The 25,018-nt window shown below is 44.4% G+C and overlaps 2 protein-coding genes across 5 annotated transcripts in view; one reads left to right on the top strand and one right to left on the bottom strand.

The window, feature by feature from the left end:
• The window catches only part of RNF130 (ring finger protein 130), a 145,215-nt gene extending 120,624 nt beyond the window's left edge, over positions 1-24,591 (top strand). For 2 of the 4 annotated variants that reach the window (XM_036315152.1, XM_036315156.1), the window contains exon 9: positions 271-325. In XM_036315152.1, the coding sequence (XP_036171045.1) occupies positions 271-286 (16 nt within the window). In that variant the 3' untranslated portion in view covers positions 287-325. Of the gene's footprint in view, positions 1-270; positions 459-22,271 lie in introns of those variants that run through there. The other 2 variants (XM_036315153.1, XM_036315155.1) reach the window with 2 other exon arrangements.
• On the bottom strand, positions 13,451-14,179 carry LOC118659101 (brain protein I3-like). Its single transcript, XM_036315157.1, has one exon. It carries the CDS (start codon positions 14,097-14,099, stop codon positions 13,722-13,724), a length of 378 nt encoding a protein of 125 aa, XP_036171050.1. The 5' UTR covers positions 14,100-14,179; the 3' UTR covers positions 13,451-13,721.
• Positions 24,592-25,018: the final 427 nt, after the last annotated feature.

Below are 25,018 nucleotides of genomic sequence, written 5' to 3'. Positions count from 1 at the left end.
CCACCTTTTAAACAGGAAGCTGTTAGCCTACACTGTCCCCTGCATTTCTCTGGGAATACTAACACATTCTAAGGGGACGTGGATCTGAGGCTGCTGAGTTCAGGGAAATGCCGATGGCTTGCTGGCTTCCCAGGGGGGCTTGGGAAGTAGCTTGGGAAAAGCGGGGGCAACCCTCAGCCACTGTCGGTTAGGATCCCTTCCTCTGTTATTTTAAAACATTGACAACTACCCTTTCACTAATTCCTGACCTTTTTTCCTTTTATTCCATAGGGTAGAATGGTTTTAAAGAAGAAACAAACTGCTTTCTGACTGATTGCCTTGAAGGGAAAAAAGAACCTATTTTTGTGCATCATTTACCAATCATGCCACACAAGCATTTATTTTTAGTACATTTTATTTTTTCATAAATTGCTAATGCCAAAGCTTTGTATTAAAATAAATAAATAATAAAGTGAAAGGCTGTGCTGTTGCGTGTTATTCGCCCACGTGTGTTTGGAAGGCTGATTTGGAGGTCACATGCCCAGGTTTCTGTTTCAGAGACAGAACGTGCTCGCGACTCCCCCTGGGAGGACCAGTGCCACTCATTCTGTTGGCATTTTCATGTTGGCTCCTACTGTGCCCGACTAGGACCCCAGCCTGTGTGTGGTAATGTCCTTCGGGCTCTTCAAGGTCACCATTCACTCTGATCGCATCTTGTTCCTTTGTTTGTGGTTGCTATCCCTCCAGCCACAACGGCAGCTCCAGGGACATGACATTGCATCGCTTGCCACTACCCGCCTACCTAGTAGAGTGCTTTGCACATAGTAAGTACTCAATAAATATTTGTGGGATGAAGGGTTAAGTGTAAGAAAAAAATCTCCAAAAGCCTCGCTGATTAATAAGTCTGTCTGACTTTTTTAAACCTAGTTTTTACAGCATCCATTTAAATATAGCAAATTCTAAAAAGTTGGATGAAAGCAATTTTACGTATATAAATGGTATATTTTTGCTTTATTGATGAGCAAGACGTTGAAATATTTTGTTATATTGAATCATATGAGCTTGAAGAATTATCAGTCTGTGTTTCACCCGAGGATATTTTTCCATTGATAATTTTGGAGAGAGTGGGAGGGAGGGAGAGAGAGAAACATCAATGTGAGAGAGACGTTGATGTGGCTGCCTCTTGCACACGCCCCCACCGGCGACCCTTCTGTGCACAGGCCAGTGCTCTGCCACTGAGCCACACTGACTGGGGTCATATGTGTGACATTTTGAGCACGGAGTTCTCAGCCTTCCACCTCAGCATACCTGAGGGTGAGAACATATTCCTGTTGGTAGCAGGTTCCTTCAGCAGTCATGCTCAAATTGGTAGGCTGGGTTGAAGATTTTTTTCCTTTGTTTAGTCTTTTGTTTTTTTAGCTATAATTCACATACCATAAAACTTACCCTTTTAAAGGGTAAGCCATTTCAGGGGTTTTTAGTATACTCACAAGGTTGCACTAGCATCACAACTGTCTAACTATGTCGCATTTTCATCACTCAAAAATGAAGTCCTGTACCCATTAACAGTAACCTCTCACTAATCTACTCTCTGTCTCTATGAATTTACCTACCCTGGACGTTTTCTATAAATACAGTCATACAGTATGTGGCCTTTTAATCCTATATAACAAAAGCCTAATATGCAAATCGACTGAACGGCAGGACGACCGGTTGCTGTGACACACACTGACCATCAGGGGGCAGACACTCAACACAGGAGCTGCCCACAGGCCCCGACAGGTGGCAGTGGAGGATAGGGCCGGCGAGCGGGTGGCGCCAGGCCAACCAAGGCAGGTGCCAGCAGGGCCCCCTCAGTCTCCCCACCAGTCACCACACAGATCAGCCCTGATCACCCGCCAGGCCTAGGGACCCTACCTGTGCATGAATTTCATGCACCGGACCTCTAATGTATACACACACACACACACACACACTCACACACACACACACACACACAGACATATCTGTGTATATGTATGTATTTTTTTTTATTTCAGAGAGGAAGGAAAAGGAAGAGAGAGATAGAAACTTCAATGATGAGAGAATCGTTGATTGGCTGCCTCCTGCTGGCAATCGGGGCACATGTCCCTGACCGGGAATCAAACTGTGACCTCCTGATTCATAGGTCAATGCTCAACCACTGACCCATGCTGGTTGGGCAGTATGTGGCCTGTTGTGTCTGGCTAATGTCTTCAAGTTTTATCCATGTTGTAGCAGTAACAGGACTTTATTCTTTTTTGTGGTTGAATAATATTCCATTACATAGATACACCACATTTTATTCATCCAGTCAGCCAGTGATGGCTGTTGGGTTCCCACTTTTGACTGTTGTAAACAAAGCTAGTATAAACATTAGTGAATGGGTTTTGTGTGAACTTATCTTTTCAGTTCTCTTGGCACATTTCTAGGAGTGGAATTGCTGGGCCATAGGGTAACCTGATAAATTTAAGTTGTTGAAAACTGCCAAAGTGTTCTCCAAAGCAGCTGTACAATTTCACAATGTACAAGGGTTCCAGTTTCTCCACATCCTCGCCAGCACTTACTACTTTTCTTTTTGAAAGAATTACAGCCATATTTTTAGTGAGTGTACAGTAGCACCTCATTTTGGTTTTGATTTACATTTCCCTAATGACTAATGATTTGAGTATCTTTTCATTTGCTTGTTGGCCACTTGAGTGTCTTCTTTAGAAAACGTCTATTCAAGTCCTTTGCACATTTTTAATTGGACTATTTGACTTTTTGTTGTTGAATTGTAAGAGTTCATTATATATTCCAGGTATTAGACCCTTATCAGACGTATGATTTGCAAGCATTTTCCCTTTAAGTCCTTTTTTCCTTTCTTTTTTATTTTAATAAATTTTTTATTGATTTCAGAGAGAGAGAGACATAAAAACATCAATGATGAGAGCTGCCTCCTGCACACCCCACATTGGAGGTTGAGCCACAGCCTGGGCAAGTGCCCTGACTGAGAATCAAAGCGTGACCTCCTGGTTCACAGGTTGACAGTCATTGGACCACCCCCGTTGGGTTACAATTGCCCTTTATAAAACCGCATTCCCTTCCCCTGCAGTCGTCCCTGTCTTTTTGTTTTTAATTAAAATATAGTTGGTGCCTTGGCTGGTGTACTCAGTGGTTAGAGTGTCGACCCACGCACAGAAGGGTCGTAGGTTTGATTCCGGGTCAAGGGCATGTTACCTGGGTTGCAGGTTCAATCCCCAGCCAAGGTGCATTCAGGAGGTAAACAATCAATATATCTTGCTCACATTGATGTTTCTCTCTCTCTCTTTTTCCTCCTTCCCTCCTCTCCCTCTCTCTCCCACTCTCTAAAAATTCTATGGAAAAAATATCCTCAGGTGAGGGTCAACTCATTATATATTATATATATTTTATATATTAATTAAAGGCCCGGTACACAGATTCGTGCACATTGAAAGGAAATTAATTAGCAGGTGGCCTGCAGGGCAGGACTGGGCAAGACAGGCTGGACACGCCCTGGAGCCAACCTCTCACAGTCCCTCCCCAGCCAGCCACATCTGGGGCGGTGCCAGGGCTCAAAGGGCATCTGCGGAGTGAGCGGGGTCCCTCTGGCAGGTGGGGTCCCTCAGCCTGGCCTCCAGGGATTGGGCCAAAACTGGCTCTCCGACACCCCCAAGGGGTATGGATTGTGAGAGAGCGGTTCTCAGGTGACGCACCCCAGAATCAGGCTCCCTCCTCTCTGGTTCCAGGTGCGTCACCCAAGAACCACAGCTGCCAAGTCACCACAGCTTGACAGCTACTGCATTGAGTGTCTGCCCCCTGGTGGTCAGTGCACATCATTGCTACCGGTCGGACGGTTGCTTAGGCTTTTATATCTATATATATAAAAGGCTAATATGCTAAGTGTCCGACCATCCGGGTAATGACCTCACGTAGCAACATCCGGCTTCCTCTCCTTAGCAACTAGCTCAGCCGTGGGCAAACTACGGCCCGCAGGCCGGATCTGGCCCGTTTGAAATGAATAAAACTAAAAAAAAAAAAAAGACCGTACCCTTTTATGTAATGATGTTTACTTTGAATTTATATTAGTTCACACAAACACTCCATCCATGCTTTTGTTCCGGCCCTCCGGTCCAGTTTAAGAACCCATTGTGGCCCTCGAGTCAAAAAGTTTGCCCACCCCTGGACTAGCTCCTTGCAGTTTCTTCAGCCCAGGAACCCGATTTGCTTTATAGCCAGGCGCAAGCATTTATACTTTAACTAAATGCTGTGAAGCGTTTTCACATGTCTCATCTCATTTGATCCTCACAGAAGTCCTGGAGTAAGTAGATAGGAGACTCAGTAGAATCCTATTTTCTTTTCATTAGCTGGAAAATGGAGATTTAGAAAGCTTAGAAACTTGACCCGACTGAAAAGAAGTAAGAAATGGTGGACCTTGAAAATGACTTCAGGTTTTCTCACTGCACATAATATAGTCAAACACTGCTGCCCTTAAATATTTTACCCTTTGTTCTCCCTGCGTGATCTATAATAATAATCTGCTTCATGTTGATATTTACTGCCGTGTGCTGACACTTACCTGAAAGAGAAGTTGGGGTGCTTCATTGGGCTAGAAAAAGTTTAGCTACATCAGAAAGCAGGTCTAATTAAGCAAGTTTATTCTTTTTTTTATATATATATTTTATTGATTTTTTACAGAGAGGAAGGGAGAGAGATAGAGAGTTAGAAACATCGATGAGAGAGAAACATCGATCAGCTGCCTCCTGCACATCTCCCACTGGGGATATGCCCGCAACCCAGGTACATGCCCTTGACCGGAATCGAACCTGGGACCCCTCAGTCCGCAGGCCGACGCTCTAGCCACTGAGCCAAACCGGTTTTGGCAAGTTTATTCTATATCTGTAAAAAGCTAAGTTGACTAGCGCATGCATGATACATATAAAGCTGTTGCTGGTGCCAATCGCATGCGTGTGTTTCCATCTGTCATTGTCAATCGTGAATTTGGTTGACACTTCTATTATAGAGAAAGGGCAAATAGCAATATTAAAATATTTCTTCTAATTAATTTCCTTTCAATGTGCACCAGGCCACAAGTACCTAGATAGTTAACTATATGTATTATATTAGTTTCAGGCGTACGATATAGTGATTTGACAATTATATACCTTACACTGTGTTCATCACACTAAGTGTAGTAACTATCTGTCACCATGCCAACTTACCACTATTGTTGACTATATTCCCCTTCACCTTTTTCACCCCTCCCCTCTGACAACCATAAGTTTATTCTTTGTTTCTGAATCTGTTTTTGTTTTGTTTTGCTTGTTCTGCTTTTTAAAAAAATTCCACATATCAGTGAAATGAAGTATTTGTCTTTCTCTGTCTTATTTCATTTAGTACAATACCTTCTAGGTCCATCTATGTTGTCTCAAATAGCAAAACTTCATTCTTTAATTGCTGAGTAATATTCCATTGTGTATATATACCATATCCTCTTCATTCATCTATCAATGAACACCTGGTTGCTTCCCTTGCTTGGCTATTGTAAATAACTCTGCAGTGAACATAGTGGTGCATGTGTTTTCAAATTAGTATTTTTGTTTTCTTCAGATAACTGTCCGGAAGTGGGATTGCTGGGTCATATGGTTGTTGTATTTCATACTGTTTCCCCTAGTGGCTGCGCCATTTTGCAGTCCCACCAAGCGTGCATGAGGGTTCTCTGTTCTCCACATCCTACCAGTGCTTGTTGTTTGTTGATTTATTGATGGTAGCCATTGTGACAGGTGTGAGGTGATTCCTCATCGTGGTTTTGATTTGCATTTCCAAATTGTGGTGATGATTAATGATGTTGAGCATCTTTTCGCATATCTATCAGCCATATGTATGCCCTCTTTAGAGAAATGTCTATTCAGGTACTCTGCCCATTTTTTACTTAGATTGTTTGGTTTTGGGTGTTAAGTTGTATGAGTTCCTTATATATTTTGGATATTGACCCCTTAGCAGATATATCATTGGCAAATATATTCCCATTCAGTAGGTTGTCCTTTTGTTTTGTTGATGGTTTCCTTCACTGTGCAGAATCTTTTTAATTTGATCAAGTCCCATTTATTTACTTTTGTTTTTATTTCCCTTGCTCAAGGGGACATATCCATAAAGATAATTGTAATGTTGATGTCAGATAGTTTACTACCTATGTTTCCTTCTAGGAGTTTTATGGCTTCAGGTCTTACATTTAAGTCTTTTAATTCATTTAGAGTTTATTTTTGTATATGATATTAGACAGTGCTCCAATATTATTTTATTTTTTTGCACATGTCTGTCCAGTTTTCCCAGCACCACTTGTTGAAGAGACTGTCATTTCTCCATGGTATATTCTTGCCTCCTTTGTCTTCAATTAATTGATCTTATATGCAAGGGTTTATTTCTGGGTTCTGTTTTTGTGCCACTACCATACTATTTTGATTATTATAGCTTTGTAGTAGTTTGAAATCAGAGAGCCTGATATCTCCAACTTTGTTCTACTTTCTCAAGATTGCTTAGCTATTTGTGGTATTTTGTGATTCCATATAAATTTAAAATTATTTGTTATACTTCTGTTAATTTAAAATGCCATTTGTATTTTGATAGGGATTACATTGAATCTGTAGCCTTCTTAGTGGTCATTTTAACAATATTAATCCTTCTAGTCCATGAGCACAGTATATTTTTCCATTTATTAATGTCCTCTTTATTTTCATTCTTTAGCATCTTACAGTTTTCAGGGTACAGGTCTTTCACCTCCTTCATTAAATTTATACCTATTATTTTATTCTTTAGATGCAATTGTAAATGAAATTGTTTTTGTAATTTCTTCTTCTGATCATTCATTATTAGTGTGACATATTTCTTTTTTTTTTTTTTAAATATATTTTATTGATTTTTTACAGAGAGGAAGGGAGAGAGATAGAGAGTTAGAAACATTGATGAAAGAGAAACATCGATCAGCTGCCTCCTGCACATCTCCCACTGGGGATATGCCCGCAACCCAGGTACATGCCCTTGACCGGAATCGAACCTGGGACCTTTCAGTCCGCAGGCCGATGCTCTATCCACTGAGCCAAACCGGTTTTGGCGACATATTTCTGTATTAGTTTTGTATCCTGATACTTTACTGAATTCATTTATTCTGCTAATTTTTTGGTGGATTCTTTAGGGTTTCTATACATAGTATCTTGTCATCCGCGAATGATAGTTTTACTCTTCCTTTCCATTTTAGATGGCTTTCTTTTTCTTGTCTTGTCTGATTGCTGTGGCTAGGACTTCCAATACTGTACTGCATAATAGTAGTAAGAGCTGGCATCCTTATCTTGTTCCTAATCTTAGAGGAAAAGCTTTCAGTTTTCACCACTGAGTATGATGTTAGTTGTGGGATTGTCATGTATGGCCCTTATCATTTTAGGTAAGTTCCTTCTGTACCCACTTTTTTGAGAACTTTTATCAGAGATGAATGTTAAATTTGTTAAATACTTTTTCTATTAAGATGATCATATGATTTTTATCTTTGGTTTTGTTGATGTGATGTATCACATCAATTGTTTTGTGGATATTGAACTGCCCTTGCATTCCTGGTATAAATCCCACTTGATCATGGTGTATAGGCTTTTTAATGTATGTTGAATTGGGTTTGCTAGTATTTTGTTGAGAATTTTTACATCTATGGTCATCAGAGATAGTGGCCTGTAATTCTCTTTTTTGGCCTGGTTTTGGTATCAGGTTAATGCTGTTCTTGTAGAATGAGTATAGAAGCCTATCTTATCAATTTTTTTTAATAGTTTGAGAAGGATAGGTATTAATTCTTCTCTAAATTTTTGGTGGAATTCACCTGTGAAGCTGACAGGTGCTGGGCTTTTGTATTTTGTAGTTCTTATTATTGTTTCAAGTTCATTGCTAGTATTCGGTGTGTTCAGATTTGCTGTTTGTTTCTGATTTAGTCTTCGAAGGTTGTCTGTTGTTAGAAATGTATCCACTTCAGTTGTCCAGTTTTTTGGCATATAATTATTCAGTGTTCTTTAATGATCCTTTGTATTTTTGTGATGTTGATTGTAATCCCTCTTCTTTCATTTCTAATTTTATTTATTTGAGCTCTTTCTCTTTTTTCTTTTTCTTTTTTAATATTATTTCTTTTTATATATTTTTTATTGATTTCAGAGAGGAAGGGAGAGGAAAAAAGAGACAGGAACATTAATGATGGGAGAGAATCATTGATTGGCTGCCTCCTGCACGTGCCCTACTGGGGATCGAGCTTGAAACCCAGACATGTGCTCTGACGGGAATCAAACTGTGACTTCCTGGTTCATAGGTTGATGCTCAACCACTGGGCCACATCAGCTGGGCACTTTCTCTTTTTTCTTGAAGAATCTTGCTAGAGGTTTATCCTTTCAAAGAACTAGCTCTTAGTTTCATTGATCTTTTCTATTGTTTTATTTTGTCTCTGTTTTGTAGTTTCTGATATTTATTATTTTTTTCCTTCTACTTTGGATTTTGTTCTTTTTCTAGTTTCTTCAGGTGTAAAGTGGATTGTTTGGTTTATTTGGGATTTTTCCTGTTTCTAAATGTAGGCCTGTAAAGCTATGAACTTCCCATAAAACACAACTTTTGGAAAGTTGTGTTTTCATTTTCATTTGTCTCAAGGAAGTTTTGGGGGATTTTTTTGTGATTGTTTGTTGTTATTAATTTTCATCTAAGGATATTTTTTCCATTGATTTTTAGAGAGAGTGGAAGGGAGGGGGCAGGGAGAGAAGAAGAGAGAAACATCCATGTGAGAGAGACACATCCATTGATTGCGAGGCACATGCCCCGACCTAGGCTGGGGATTGAGCGTGCAACTGAGGTACATGTCCTTGACCAGAATCAAACCCATGTCACTTTGGTCCTCAGGCCAACACTCTAACCACTGAGCAAAACCAGCCAGGGCTGATTTCCTTTTTGATCCGTTGGTTGTTTAGTATCATGGTGTTTAATCTTCACATATGTGTGTTTTTTCCAGCTTTCTTCCTGTAGTTGATTTGTGGCACTGTGGTCAGAAAATATGCTTGATATAACTTTAATCTTAGTAAAGTCGAGGCTTATTTTCTGACCTAATATGTGGTCTATCCTAGAAAATGTCCTATGTGCCTTTGAGAAAACTGTGTAATCTGCAGTTTGGGGATGAAATGCTCCTTGAATATCTATTAAGTCAGTCTAGTCAAGTGTGGCATTTAAAGCCATTATCTCCTTGTTGATTTTTTGTGTGGATGATCTATCCATGGACATATGTGGAGTACCAAATTCTCCAATTATTATATTACTGTTAATTTCTGCTTTTATGTCCATTGATACTTGCACCTATGTTGAGTGTATAAATATTTATAATTGTTATATCCTCTTTTTGGGTTAACTCCTTTATTATTATGTAATATCCTTTTGTCTCTCCTTTTTTTAAAATATATTTTTATTGATTTCAGAGAGGAGGAGAGAGGGAGAGAGATAGAAACATCAGTGATGAGAGAAACTCATGGATCTGCTGCCTCCTGCACATCCCATGACTGGGGATTGAGCCCACAACCTGGGCATGTGCCCTGACCAGGAATCGAACTGTGACCTCCTGGTTCATAAGTTGATGCTCAACCACGGAGCCATGCCAGCCGGGCTTTTTACATTCTTTGATTTGAAGTCTGTTCTGCCTGCTATGCGTATTGCTATCCCAGCTTTCTTTTTGTTTCTTTTTGCATGGACTCTTCTTTTTCTATCCCTTCACTTTCAGTCTGTGTGTGTGTGTGTGTGTGTGTGTGTGTGTGTGTGTGTGTGTGTGTGTTTTATCTAAAGTGAATCTCTTGGAAGCAGCATGTAGAGGGGTCTTGTTCTTTTATCCATTCAGCCACTCTATGTCTTTTGATTGGAACATTTATTCCATTTACATTTAAAGTAATAATTGAGCCAGGCTGATGTGGCTCAGTGGTTGAGAGTCAAACTATGAAGTAGGACATCACTGTTCAATTCCTAGTCAAGGCACATGCCTGGGCTGCCAGCTCAATCCCCAGTAGGAGGCATGCAGGAGGCAGCCGATTGATAACTTTCATCATCGATGTTTCTATCTCTCCCTTCCTCTCTGAAAAATCTGTTTTAAAAATCAGTAATAATTTATAGGTATGTGCTTATTTTGTTAATTTTTTTGGCTGTTTTTGTTCTCTGTTCCTTTCTTAATTCCTTTCCTTTTGATTTGCAGATATTCTTTAGTGTTTTGTTTGGGTTCCTCTATATTTTTTGTAGGTTTTTGGTTTGTGGTTACCATGAGGTTCATAGATATTCATCTATATATATAGTTATTGATATATATATATATATATATATATATAGTTATTGATATATATATATATATATATATATATATATAGCAGTCTATTTTAAGCTGATACATGTTCTATATCTTTTTGTTTTGTGTATCCCTTGACTATTTAGTTATAGTTAATGTTGCTACTTTTGTCTTTTAACCTTCATATTAGCTTTTTAAGTGGTTGATTTACTGCGTTTGTTATATATTTGCCTTTACCATTGTGATTTTTTTTCTTATATCTTCTTATTTCTGGTTATGGCCTTTTCTTTTCAGCATAAAGAAGACTCTTTAACATTTCTTGGAAAACCAGTTTAATTGTGATAAAGTCCTTTAGTTTTTGCTTATCTGGGAAACTCTTTCTCTCTTCTTCAGTTCTGAGTGATAACCTTGCCAGGTAGAGTATTCTAGGTTGTAGGTTCCTTTCTTTCAGCACTTTAAATATTTCCTGTCACTCCCTTGCGGCCTGTACAGTTGCTGCTCAGAAATCAGCTGATAGCCTTACGGGGTTTCCCTTGTATGTGACTTGTTTCTTTCTTGCTGCCTTCAAAATTGTTTTTTTTATCTTTAACTTTTGCCATTTTAATTACAGTATGTCTTGGCATGAGCCTCTTTGGGTTCATCTTGTTTGGAACTCTCTGTGCTTCCTGAACCTGGATGTCTGTTTCCTGCCCCAAATTAGGAAAGTTTTCAGCCATTATTTCTTCAACTATACTTTCTGCCCCTTTTCTAATTCCTTCTAATGTGTTCTTCATTTCAGTTACGGTCTTTTTCATCTCTGATTGGCTCTTTGTTATATTTTCTACCTCTTTGTGGAGTTCTTTATCCGGCAAATTGCTTATCTCTGTTTCACTAGTGTTTTTCTCCAGGTATTTTTTGTTTCTTCATTTGGTGAATGTTCATCTGTCTCCCATTTTTCGTTTGACTTTCTGTGTTTGTTCCTGAGTTAGATGAAATAGCTCTCTCTCCCAATCTTGCAAATGTGGTCTCTATGTAGACTGTGTGCCAATGGTTTGGGTAGGCTGTTCCTTGTCAGGGCGGTGCATGTGGGCACCTGGTGTGCTACGTGGCCAGGATGAGTGAGTCCCGGGTCGGGCAGCGGTGTGTGCTTCCTTGCTCTTCTGATCCAGGCGGGCTGCCCAGTGCGCATGTGGTGCGCCCCATTTTTTTAACTGTCTGTTGCCATCGCACGGCCCTACTTGTTCTGCGCTTTCTCCACAGGACAGCCCTGTGCGAGGTACCACAGTGTTACTCTAGTTCACCTTCTCTCTGGTCAGGGGAGCACCCCCTGAGTGTGCAACCCAGTGGGTGCCTGCAGCTGCATCCTGCTGGTGCACTGGATGAGTCTCCAGCCGAGGGGCCCCGTGCACGCACACTCCTGCTGGAGTCAGCTCTGGGAGGGTTGGCTGGAGACTCCTTGCAGCAGCCCTGCACTCTTGAGGCACCCAGCCTGCCGTATGTGGTCCGTCTCACTTGTTGTGCCGAAGCTGTTCAACTGGCCCTCTCTTGCCTCTCAGGAGGAATTGCTCTAGTAGAGGTGTACATTCTGTGTGTTCTTGGGAGGGTCGAGCGCAGCATCCTCCTACACCACCATCTTGGGCCCGCCTCCCAAGTTTTAATTTTGATGGGAATCCAGAGTGTCTGTTCTTTCTCTGGTTTGTGTTTTAGGTGTCATATCTAGGAAACGATTATGTAACTGAAGATCACAAAAACTTCCAGGAGTTTCTGTAACATTCACAGAGCATGGCTTTCCACGGGGAGGCCCAGGAATTTTGGAAGGAGTGAAGTAGATGTGGGTTGGCTTCTGGAATTAAAAGAATGGGGTCACAAAAGAAAACGTTTAGAACATTATAGCTCAGAGCTACCTAACAGACAAGCCCACGGGCAAGAAATAGGGTTGGCACATTTGGGTCAGTGACAAGAGGAAGATTCTCGACACCCATAGGTAAAGCGACCTCTGGGAAGACTCCCTCGGACAGGAGAGCAGCAGAACTGCCCCGAGAGGGAAGCTGGAGACCTTGCTGGAGAGCGCTTTCCTACTGATGGGCCTAAAGAACAGGTCCAGATAACATCAGAACCGACTTCAGCCTGAGGAAAAGGATAAAGGTAACCCAGAGTAAGAAGATGCCCAGGAGGGGAGCTGTGCCGGCAACAATGGCCCGCAGTCTCTGAGGAGGCTTTGGAGCCCAGAAGTCCAGCAGGTCTGTAAAAGTTACACAGTTCCTTCACTCCGGCTTCCTTTAAAGTTTTTTATACAAGTTCCCTTTGAAGAAAGTGTCAGTTGGTCTTACCTAACCACGAAGGCACAAGGGTTTCCTCCGCCTGGGTCAGAGCCTCAGGCAGGCTGCCGCCCCCCCACCCCGCCCCCCGTGCCCCACCCCCGCCCCCCACGGTGCCTCCGCCTGCTCTGGGCAGAGGCAAAGGGGTCCTGGCCACAGCCGACCCAACACCTCCCTCCCTCCCGGAGGCTCTTTCCTCGTGACCAACACACACCGCACATGACTACGATAGGAATGGCCCAGGCTCATGGACAGAGAAGAGTCCTGCAGAATTCAAAGACACAAGTGATTTCTTTCTCTTCAAACCCAGAAAAATGCATTTCCAGCACCTCGCTTTTGGTCACGTACTTAACAAACTGTAATAGGGGGTTACATCCTAGGGATTTAGGGCAGTTTATAAAGGCAAAAAGTAAAACGTCCCAGTTACTTTCTAAAAACTCTCAAAGCACAGTGAAAGGCTGACAAGTACAGGGACTGCAGCTTCCTCAGGGGACATCAGTCATGTCCTCATGCCACCATCACCAAGAGGAATTGACCTCCAGGCCAATTGGCTGTGAGGACCAGCTGCAACTACAGTGGGGAGCTGCTGTGCAGGAGGCACCCCTATGGAGCAGGACTTGCTTCAGTGGGGCTTTGGTGCTCACTGAGTCTGCCCCTTGAGTGTGTCGCTTATGAATGTGTAGAGTTGTAACCTGGTGTGGTCTCACACTGACCACTTGGTGCACTGGCTCTTGGGTCTCTAGGAAGGTGCAAAGTCAGCCACTGTCTGGGGCCACTCAGCAGGAGCTACAGAGAGATCTTTTTTTTTTTTTTTTTTTAATAATTTAATCTTATTTATTTAAAACAATTTCTCACCTTCTCAAATTGAAGACTGCAAAAAATAAAAGTGCTTTTCTGAATTGTCGTTAACCTTGGGAGCAGTGTTGCCGCGTGTCCACACTCCGTGACCTATGCCCTGAACCCAGCTCGCACATGCCAAATCTATCCCACCTCCCTTACAAAACAGTCCTGAAGCTTAATCAAATAAAGCTACTGTACACGACATATACATTAGAAAAAGACAGCTGGATGAAGGAAAGCCAGGTGTGCTGTTCCCGTTAGGTAAAGTTTGCTCCACAGTTGGGACATCTTCGCTTCCTCAAGGCAAAACAGCAGATGAACCCAAAGGGGAAAAAGACGATGGCCAATAAGATGCCCAGGAAGGTGAAGGAGTCCTCCAGAACCCCGACTCTGCAGACTGGGCAGCCGCCAACGACAACGATGGAATTGGCAGGGTACCGGGTGACATTTCGACTGTGGATGTTGTAGACCCTGGGGTGGTGGGTAGGTATCCCTGTGACGAGGTAGGGGTAGGGCGGTGGCGGGGGCGCGGCGGGGATGGCGCCGTAGCCGTGCGGGCCGCACGCAAAGTCGCCCTGGCCGGCCTCCAGATTGTAGGTGGGCGGCCGGTCCTGCAGCAGCGACTTGTGGTCCATAGCGGGCGGCGCCCACCGCGCCCGGCTCGGCTCCCGCTCTGACTCCCGCTCTGGCTCAGACGCTGACTCGTGGGGACACCCGGACGAGTCCCGCTCCCGGCGGGCGGCGGGCGGGCTTCACAGAGAGATCTTTAGATTCCTCCTCTTTGTATCAGGTTTGGAAGTGCCCAGATGAGGCCCAGCTGTGAAGCAAGGCAGGCTGGTGCTGGTGCTGGGTCGTGGGCCTTTTATTGATAGCTTTAGGGCTTCCTGACCCACCTGCAGCTTGTTTGACAGATTTTAGCCTGAGCAAGGACAGGCCATTCATATGCAAAAGACACTGCACACAGCTTGGGTGTGGTTGTAAATTGGATGAGATAGGGTCTTAGGGAATCACAAGGGCAGAGCAAACAGAAATGGCTGCCAATTAGCTCTGCAACCCGGGAGGTCCCACCATAGGAACAATGATCCCTGTGGGCACCTCCATCTGGGAGAAAGCCACCACAATGCCAGCCAATCCACTTTCTCCTCATATGTGTCTGTCCCCCAGAGCCTCACCCTGGTGCTGGAGCTCAGAGGCAGTGGGACCTTGTAAGGTCAGTTCATGGTGCAGGCCTTTAAAGAGGAACAGCTGGGTCTCCAGCAGCCTCTGTGTCACTGAGCCCCAATCCGTACTGGTTTTTACAGCCCATAGTTCTTACTGCCCATAGGGACTCCTCTTCCCAGCTCTGGAACCCTGGGCTGGGCATCTTGTGTGGGGCTAGGACCCCTTGCTCCTCAAGGCAGCCTCTGCAGAGACAATCACCCTCCCGATTTAAAAAAGGCACATGTGGGTGCCAGACCAACCTGTCCCATGCCTTCGCACCTCCTATGAGTCTCAGTGTGCTATCTTCTTTACTTCTCTAGTTGTAGGACTTCCATTCAGCCAGCTTTCTATAGATTCTGGATGATGGCTGTTCTGTATTTTAATTGTAATTTTGATGTGGTTGTGGGAGGTGGCAAGTGCAGGCATTTACCTCTGCTGCCATCTTCAAATCTCCCATCTCTTATTTTTTTTACAGCCCCAGAGTCTGTAAGAAAGCCTCTTGTCTATAGTTAGTAAGGTGAATAATCATTAAACAACTGTGATCCTATTCTTATTGTGTGTCCTTCCCCCTATACAGGGGTGGAGAGGGAGAGTAAGGAGGCAATAGAAACGTTGACATGAGAGAGAAACATCATCGGCTGCCTCCCGTGCATGCCCTGACTTGGGATGGAATCTGCAACCTTTTGGTGTACAGAACGATGCTCCAACCAACTGAGCCACCCAGCCAGGACAACATAGGGTGCCTTAAGAATTAAATGTAGCATCCCAGAAGAATACTACATCTTTGAAGATCAGAAATCTCAGAAAAGGGTTTCCGTAATACTGTCACAGACTCTCTAACGGTTACATTTGTAAGTAGGAGGGACCTATGCTTTTGTAAACATTTCCTGTCTTCATCTTAACCTGACAGGCTTCTCCTAAATAGCTCAACTCTACACAGTTCTTTTCCCATTTTGCATCTACATCAACAGTTCCCTCAAGGTATAGACAAGCTTCCATTTCTCTTTGCTAGAAATGAATCAGAAAACGAGTACTTAATAAAATTTGAGACCAAGAATATAGGAAACAATAGATTATTCAAAAAAAGAATATGTGGATCATAATATTCTTCTTCCCCAATATTTGGAGATTATTCTACATCAGTGCATATAGATCCATCTGCACTCTCCTCTTTAATATTAATAAATGCATTTTATATTGAATCAATTCTAAATTGATGGACATTTCAGTTATTTGAGAATCTTCATAATTTCTATGAGGCCATATAACTACCAAAACTGATGATGTACATAAATAGCAAGGGTGGTTAACACTAGATTGCCCAAGGAAGTCATTTTGACTGCTTTTTAATTTCAATTAGAAAAACAATTATGTATATAAGGACACAATGTCTTAGAATTTTGTGACTTTTTGTACAACATATAAATGCGTTTATTAATAATTGTAGTTACCTCCCCCTCCTTCATTTCCGGTATATATATATGTGTTATACCTATATTGCCCAAAAGCAGTCATTTTGACTGCTTGGGGGGGGGGGATTTTAAATAATCAAATGGCTCTTATTATTGAATTGAGTAAATTTCTTATATGACCAGTTCGGCTCTGTATTGAAATAACAGTTTTCATTATTTTTCGATTACCGTCACATAACATACAAGTACATGATAAATTGTCGATACTTGATAAGTTGCAGTTGCTCAATAAGCTAAACTAGTACTTGTTATTCGAATCTTTATGCAGTGATACTTGTTCTAATAAGTTGTTTATTTTATTTCTTTTGCGCCCTAAATTCATGAAAGAAATGTCGAATAGAAGTGAGTTATTGGAAAAGCTAAGGAACATAAGTGAAGAGTGCTCCGATATTATTCTTTCACAGTGCAGTCATTTTGACTGCTTCTGGGCAATACAGGTATATACTAAGTTTCAGTCTTTCTAGTGTTAATTTCTGGGTTCTTGATTGTCTCTTAGTGTAAAAGCCCTTTTTATTCATGCTGAGATAGTTCCAAGTTAAAACTAGTTGGACACAAATTAGTTACCCCTAATTGGGATGATATACATCCGTCACCTCAGCTTTATGTAGTGTTTATGGGCACAGTGTGAAGAGACAGAAATAAAGTATATTGAGTTGTCCCCTAGCCGGTTTGGCTCAGTAGAGAGAGTGTCAGCCTGCAGACTGAATAATCATTAAACTGCAAAATTTCTTATTTTTTTAATTGCATTTGTCAGTTTCAGGATTCTAAAATCTAGAAGGGACTTTTAAGACACTAAGGCAGCGGTTCTCAACCTGTGGGTCGCCAACCTGTGGGTCGCGACCCCTTTGGGGGTCGAACGACCCTTTCACAGGGGTCGCCTAAGACCATCGGAAAACACATATATAATTACATATTGTTTTTGTGATGAATCACTATGCTTTAATTATGTTCAATTGGTGACAATGAAAATACATCCTGCATATCAGATATTTACATTACGATTCATAACAGCAGCAAAATTACAGTTATGAAGTAGCAACAAGAATAATTTTATGGTTGGGGGTCACCACAACATGAGGAACGGTATTAAAGGTCGCGGCATTAGGAAGGTTGAGAACCACTGCACTAAGGGAACCCGAAGCCATTGATAATAAGTTGATTAGGTTTCTGCTTCTAGAAATGTCATTCTAGCTTGTTGTAGTGGAACCAGCATACCAGCAAAAACAGCAAATAGGGAAAAGCCTTTTTTTGAATATTTGATTTTAAGCCATTGAAGAGCTATAGATGCAGTGAGGACCTTAGGTACTAAGAGCCCAGAAAAGGAAAGTTCAACACTGGGCATTTCAGGCATTTGCTGTCATGAACAAACACTGTGAAGTGGCTACATGTGGGTGAAAGCCACAGAGGCGAGGAGAGCCCAGCAGGCTTAGTGTGCCTGTGAGACGAACTGGGGTGCTCAGGGCCCACCGAGGAGAACCAGCTCTGATAAACACCAAGGCTTTCCACTGGACTCCCCAACGTCTGCACCCGCAACTGAGGGTGAACCAGAATCTGACCAGCCCAACTCTGCCTCTGCTTAACTTCTAATTGGATTCAAGTGGCATTCCATATCCTAAAAGGGATATATTCCTTCTTAAGGCAATAAGAAACCTGTGGAAGACACCACCATCAGCAGCCTCCATTTATCTCCACATTTTTCACATGCAATGTATAGCAATCCATCAAAAATAACAGGCATATTATTATAGTCTAGGGCCCAGTGCATGAATTCGTGCACCTTGAAAGGAACTGTGGGCTGCGAGGCTGCAGTGGGCATAGGAGTGGGTCTCAGCCCATCCTCCACGCCCCTGCCTGGCCCCTCCCACTGCAGTCCCCAGTCCCCTGTCTGCTGGAAGCCCTCAGGGTAATCGGGGCCAGCGCCAGGTGCCAGCAGTGGGTGCAAGCGGTGGCTCCAGCGCCGGCAGCAGGTGTGAGCACTGGGCGGGACCGTGGCACATGGGAGAAAAGAGTTTTCAGTAACCACCAGAGGCTTTCCCCAGTGACAGCGACCGGTGCCCCACCTTGTTCTGGTGCCTCCACTCACCTGCTCCACCATCCCACCACAGCCAATACCCACCATGTTCACGCTCTGCTGCTTGCTGCCAATGCCTGCCATGTTCCGTACATGCCCCCTGGTGGTCAGAGCACATCATAGCGACCAGTTGTTCCGTTGTTCCACCATTCGTTCTGTTTGCATATTAGGGTTTTATATAGAGAGACTAGAGGCCCAGTGCACAAAATTCGTGCACAGGTAGGGTCCCTAGGCCTGGATGGCAATCAGGGCCAATCTGTGGGGCGACCAGCAGTGTGATCGGGGGACCCCCGCTGGCACCTGCCTTGGCCAGCCTAGTGCTGCCTGCTTGCCAGCCCTACCACCTGCTGCTGCCACCAGTCGCTTCCTCTGTGGGGCAACCGGTGGAGCGATCGGGGGACCCCACTGGCACCCGCCTTGGCTGGCCTGAGGCCTGTGGGCTGGGGACAGCTCCTGTGTTGAGTGTCTGCCCCCTGGTGGTCAGTGCGCATCATAGTGACCAGTCGTTCTGCCTTTCGGTTGATTTGCATATTAGGCTTTTATTATATAGGATTATATAGGATACAATGGAATATTATTCAGCAATAAAAAAAGAATGAAATATTGCCATTTGTGATAGCATGGATGGACCTACCTTGTATTATGCTAAATGAAATAACTCAGAGGCAAATACCATATGATCTCACTTATATGTTGAATCTAAGAAAACAAATGGACAAACAGACTTATATATATGAAGAACAAACTGATGGTTGCCAAAGGAGGGAGTGGGGAAGGGGTTAAAGAGGGGAAGGGGTGAAAAAAGGGAAGGGGATTAAGAGGTACAAACTTCCAGTTATAAAGTAATGTCACAGGATATAATGTACAGCAGAGGGAATGTAATCAATAATGTCATAACTTTGGCCCTGGCTGTTGTACTCAATGGTTAGAGCCTCAGCCAGCACACTGAAGTGTCTTGGGTTCAATTCCCAGTCAAGAGCACATACCTGGGTTACAGGTTGGATTCCTGGCACCTGTGCCAGAGGCAACCAATCAATGTCTCTCTTCCTCCCGCTCTTCTACTCTATCTAAAATCAATGGAAAAATAACAAAAATAAATAAAACAAGTAAATATAATATAACTTTGTATGGTGACAGATGATAATAGGCTTACCATGATCATATTGTAAGGTATATAAGGGTAGAATCACTGTATTGTACACCTAAAAATAATATCATATTGTATGTCAAGTATACTTTAATAAAGAAAGAATAATACAGCCCTAGCTGGTTTGGCTCAGTGGATAGGGCGTAGGCCTGCAGACTGAAAAGTCCCAGGTTTGATTCTGGTCAAGGGCACATGCCCAGGTTGTAGGTTGGATCACCAGTTGAGGGCACGCAGGAGGCTGCCAATCAATGATTCTCTCTCATCTTTGATATGTCTATCTCTCTCCGTTCCTCTCTGAAATCAATAAAAATATTTTTTAAAGAAAGAATAATACAATAAAATAAAAAATACCAGGCATAGCCCAGCCAGTGTAGCTCAGTGGTTGAGCATCGACCTATGAATCAGGAGGTCACGGTTCGATTCCTGGTTGGGGCACACATGCCCTGGATGTGGGCTTGATTTCCGGTGCAGGTTGTGGGCTCGATCCCCAGTGCAGGAGGCAGCCAATCGATGTCTCTCTCACGTTGATATTTCTCTCTGTGTGTCTCTCCCCCTCCCTTCTACTCTCTCTAAAAATCAATGGAAAAATATCCTCAGGTCAGGGTTAACAACAACAACAAAAACACAGGCGTACCAGAAAACCAGATGACCAAAAAGAGGAAAAACAAAGAACAGAAATAGATCCACAAGAAATACACATATTGGAAATATCCGACATGGACTTTAAAATAACTTTAAGTACATTTAGGAGACCAATGACAAGATGGATAACTTTAACAATTAAAGCTGTAGTAGAGATAGGCAAACGCATTGCTGGAACAAAATAGTGCCCAGAAAAACCCATACCTATAAGAGCAATAGATTTTCAACTAGGGTCTCAAGGCAATTCAATGGGAAAAGGCTAGTTCTTTAAACAAACGATGCTGAAACTGTTGAACATATCCATCGGCAGAAAGATGAACTTCAACCTTTATTTCTCACCATATACAAAAATGTATTTGAAGTGGTTTACCTAAATGTAAGAGCTAAAACTGTAAAAGTTCTAGATGAACACATAGGATGAAAATCTTAATGGCCTTGGGTTTTCCAAAGATTTCTTTATCCTGCTACAAAAGCATCGCCTATAGAAGGAAAAATCAATAAATCAGATTTTATTAAAATTTCAAACTTTTGCTCTTCAAAGGGCATTGTTAAGAAAATAAAAAGGCAAGCCACAAACTGGGAGAAAATACTTGCAAAACATGTATATCTGACAGAGGAACTGTGTCCAAAATATTTTTAAAAAAACTCTTACAACTCAATAATAAGGAAGACAACCCAATTTTTTAAATGGGCAAAAGATTTGAACAAAATTCTTCACAAAATATATACAATCGGTACATAAGCACATGAAAAATGCCAGAAATCAGGGAAATGCCAATTACGCCACAGTGAGATGCTACTGCACTCCTTCCATGGCTAACACGTAAAACACTGACTGTGTGCGTGTTGGGAGGTAGAACTCACACAGCTGGCAGGATGCTCAGTAGTTCACCCGCTTTAGAAACGTCGACTTACGTCTATTCAGCCTTTCACTCCTAGAAACCCACCGAGAGCAGTGGCAGTCAGACGCACACACATGTTCATAGCAGCTTTATTTGTAACAGCCAATAAATTACTATACGACTCCACTTACGTAAAATTCTAGAAAGATACAAAACTTACCTACATTTACCTGGGGGTACGACTAGGGTGGAAAGAAAGGAAGAATTATGAGTCACCAGGAAGTTTTGGGGGTGATGTTTTGCTTGCTGTCTTGATTTCAGCGATCGTTTCAGGGACATGTACATAGGTCAAGACTCATCAAATTACACACTTTAAAATATATTTTATTTATTTTTTACAGAGAGGAAGGGAGAGGGATAGAGAGTTAGAAACATCAGTGAGAGAGAAACATCGATCAGCTGCCTCCTGCACACCTCCCACTGGGGATGTGCCCGCAACCCAGGTACATGCCCTTGACCGGAATCGAACCTGGGACCTTTCAGTCCACAGGTCGACGCTCTATCCACTGAGCCAAACTGGTTAGGGCAAATTACACACTTTAAATATGTGCATTTTGTTATATGTCAATTATACCCCAATAAAACTGTAACACGAAACACAGTTATTCAGAAAAGGAAATGCAAGCATGGCTTAGTTCTGAATAGGACAAATAGTCAAATAATGTAAACATTGAATTTTCTTTAAAATATAATTATGTGGAGGCAACAGAGAGATGTGTGGCTGTGTAAAGGGCTAGATGGGGGAGTCCTCCACAGTGGGGGTTCAGCAGGTAAAGTCTAAGGCTGGAAACATGCTGTTTACGGACGTGGGGGGAAGTATGCCACGAGTCGGCTCCCGGTGGCTGTCTCTGAGGAAGGGGGTCGCAGATTACTGGTCTTAGCACATGTGGGAGGAACTGTCTGAACCATGTTCAGGTATAACTTTAATATAAATAAGAACTTGTAGGGCACTACCAGAGCCTCAGAGTCACTACCTCAGTCTGCCTGGTGGTGGAGCGGCTCTGTGTGCCCCGACCCCGGGCTCAGACAGGAGACACGGGATTTCCCATGTGATCGCAGGCCCTCGGTCAGAGTCTTCAGGTTTGCGAGTGGAGGCTGTGTGAGCGCACCAGGCAGCTTTTGCTCTGAAGAGCTCCAGTGGGTCATCTTCTGAGGACCCAAACGTTGGAACTGGCCTGCTTAAAGCGGCTTAAATTGAGGGGCGCCTGAGTTCTTTGCACTTTTCTCATGACAAGAACCCAAAATATAGACACATATTTGAGACAATGTGATGCTTTGAAGATAATTCACCTTCTTTCCTCCAAGCCACGTGGGAAATGTGGGGAGTAGAGGCCTGATGACCTAGTGATCTGTCCTTCTTGTCCCCTCTCCAGGTGGTCACTTCTTTCAGCGCAGCTCTCTGTCCCCTCGGAGCCTGGTGTATGAAAGTGAATTCTCCACACTCGAGCCTTCCTTGGACATGTATGATGAGAACAAAACCTGATTTTTTACAAAGGGGCCGTTGGGGGTCACCTCTTCGGTGATTTGATTTACGATCACCTTCCTTGTTTTGTATTCTTCTGTCAGCGTCTGTTTTGGAAGAATGGCAGCGCTTTCCAAGCTCAGGTGGGGGCTCAGGGGTAAATTGCGAGGTTCCCCCCTGGTGAGGCTTTGAGAACAGCCTTGGTTCCCAGGTGACCTGGTGGCAGCCAAACCCCGCCCAAAGCTGGCCACTGACCATGGCCCCGACAAGCCTGGCTGTTTGCAGAGGAGGCAGCCCAGGGTTCATGGTACATCGTGAACATGTGTCTGAAGAGCCACATGCTGTCTGTGCCGGGCGATGCTGGCATTTTTAAATACCTTTGTGCTCCTCACTTAGGATGCGTCCTAACGCCCACAGGCGCGCTTCTTACCGACGTGGGCACGAGTTGCTGCTGCATGGCCCACTCTGTATTTTCCTGTCTCTTAATCTACTTCCTGTTAAAAGGCCTCTTTCTGAAGGTTCCTGAGAGAAAGTCTCGCCTTTTGTCCCTCCTCTGAGACTGACCACCCAGAGCGTCGCCACAGGCTGCTGGCAGGCTGTGCCGGACAGGCATCGTCCACACGGTCACAGAGCATGACAGAAGGTGTCACACGCTTCTGTGACCACCGAACACTGAAGGCTCTGTCCCCAAGGCCTGTGACTTATTTGCTTGGCAGCCACTGAGGCGCGTGGGGAGGTGGCACCCAGGAGGCCAGCCTGGCAATCATCCCAGCGTGACAGCCAGTGGGTGTCAAAATCGGAAGGGTTCTGCGTGCTTTTTTCTAGAAGATTGGATCACCCCCTCGCTGGCAGACACCGGACGAGCACCTCGCTTCAGGCTTCACCGGTCCAGCCCAGTGCTCTCCGCCAGCCTCGGGTCGGATGAGGAAGGCGCGGGAGCTTACAGAATAATGCTGGTGGCCCGCGCAGCGCAGATCTGGGACTCGTGCCCTGACTCACCTGGGATGACATCAAGTTAACCTCACAAGAAACATGCATTTTAAGAGTAATCCCAACACAGAATCACGATGAGCAAATTTACGAAACAAATCTAGACATCCTTGTTGCTCAAGGACGCACCCTAGTCCAGCTGTTTCTCCTGGTGACACCGCGGAGTGTCAGAGCCCGCCTGTCTGTTTATGAGGACGGACCTTCAGTCTCCGCACGCCAAGAGTTAGACCAGCAGCAAACCGCACGCGTCCCCATGCCGCCCTTCTCACGGACCCGCCGGACAGGAGTGTGAGGGGACCCTCGCCCTTCCCCACGCCCCGGCTTCTCTTTCACAGCCTCTCTGCTTGCGATTTGTCGCTAAGATGCCTCGGACACAGTTAGGCCAGGAGCAAAGCCCGCACAGAACCCGGCGGAGCAGCCTGAGGCTCCCCGTCTCGGCAGGTTTGGGGTTTCATCGCTCCAGGTTGGACCAGTGCAGAGTTTTAAGGTCTTGGCAGGTTTTTCTTTTTCCCTTTAGCCAAGGGCTTTTGTTCGTTTCCTAGTTATAGTCACTGCACTACACAAATATTTCTTATAAAAAACAGCTTCAAGCAGCCCCGTTCATGGACAGGTTGGCCACCGGCTTGGCGAGAGCACGGGGTCCGGGCGCCGGCGCCGTCTGGCCTGCGGAGGCCCCAGACTCGCGCCTGCCTCGGGGTTTGGTTCGGCTCCTCCCGCGGGGAAGGGGCCGCTCTCACCATGGGCACCACACCGGCTTTTCTGAACCAGAACTCAGATCCCAGCGCAGCATTTTCTTCCGACCTGTGCGGTCTCACAAAAGCAGTTACTTTCAATTAAATTACTTGGGAAGAAATGTAAAATTCAGGCCCCTAAAAGTCCACTTCTTGATGTCGTATTTGAATTTCTGGCAAATCTAGGGCACACGCTTCCTGCCGGAGAACCGAGGGGGCGTTTCTTACAGGGAGTCCCTGCGGGCGGTGCTTCAGGTCCAGGCAGACACTGTTTCCTGGACGTCGGAGCTGCTTTCCTTCTCAGCTCCACAGTGCCCCGCGTTGTCCGGAGGGACAGTGGCTTCTCCGCGCAGGCCACGCACGTCACGTCGGGCAGAGCGAGGGAGGCATGACTGTCTCCAAAGCGGCCTCATTGCTGGCAGCTGAGCTGAGGGAAACCCTCGCGAGCCACCCAGGGGCCTGGAGGGGCAGCAGGGCTGCTTGGGGGTGACCGTGGGGGTGAGAAGCTCAAGTCTCAGAGCTTGTGGGCCAGGCGTGTGCGGTTGGGGGTGCGGAGAGGGCTCTTCCCACATCATAGGAGTGTCTCCGCTGTCGCAGATCTCCAGCCACCGCGGGTATTCCCCGGGGAGTGTATGGTAACCTCTGATCGTTTGGGGGGTACGGTGGGGGGACTATTTGAAGATAGAGGGGGCAGAGCCGTGACTTCCACCACAGACCTCTGTCCCTGCGGTGGGCTCTGAGCTGGCAGCAGGCCCCAGGGCATGTGGGCTGAGGTCCGGAGCAGCAGGAATTGGGTTGACAGTTAAAATGCCAATGCCTACAATTTGGTGATTTTTAACTTCCTGAGGGAAGAACTTCCATAGCCCTCCTTTTCCGTTATTTCAGGGACAGAGGAGAGGTGGCTGGCCAGCTGGTCACAGGCGGAGGCCCAAGCTGG

This window comes from Myotis myotis, unplaced genomic scaffold, assembly GCF_014108235.1.
Source record: "Myotis myotis isolate mMyoMyo1 unplaced genomic scaffold, mMyoMyo1.p scaffold_m19_p_6, whole genome shotgun sequence".
In the NCBI taxonomy this organism is placed as follows: domain Eukaryota; kingdom Metazoa; phylum Chordata; class Mammalia; order Chiroptera; family Vespertilionidae; genus Myotis; species Myotis myotis.
This window is presented reverse-complemented; position numbering and strand designations above follow the sequence as displayed.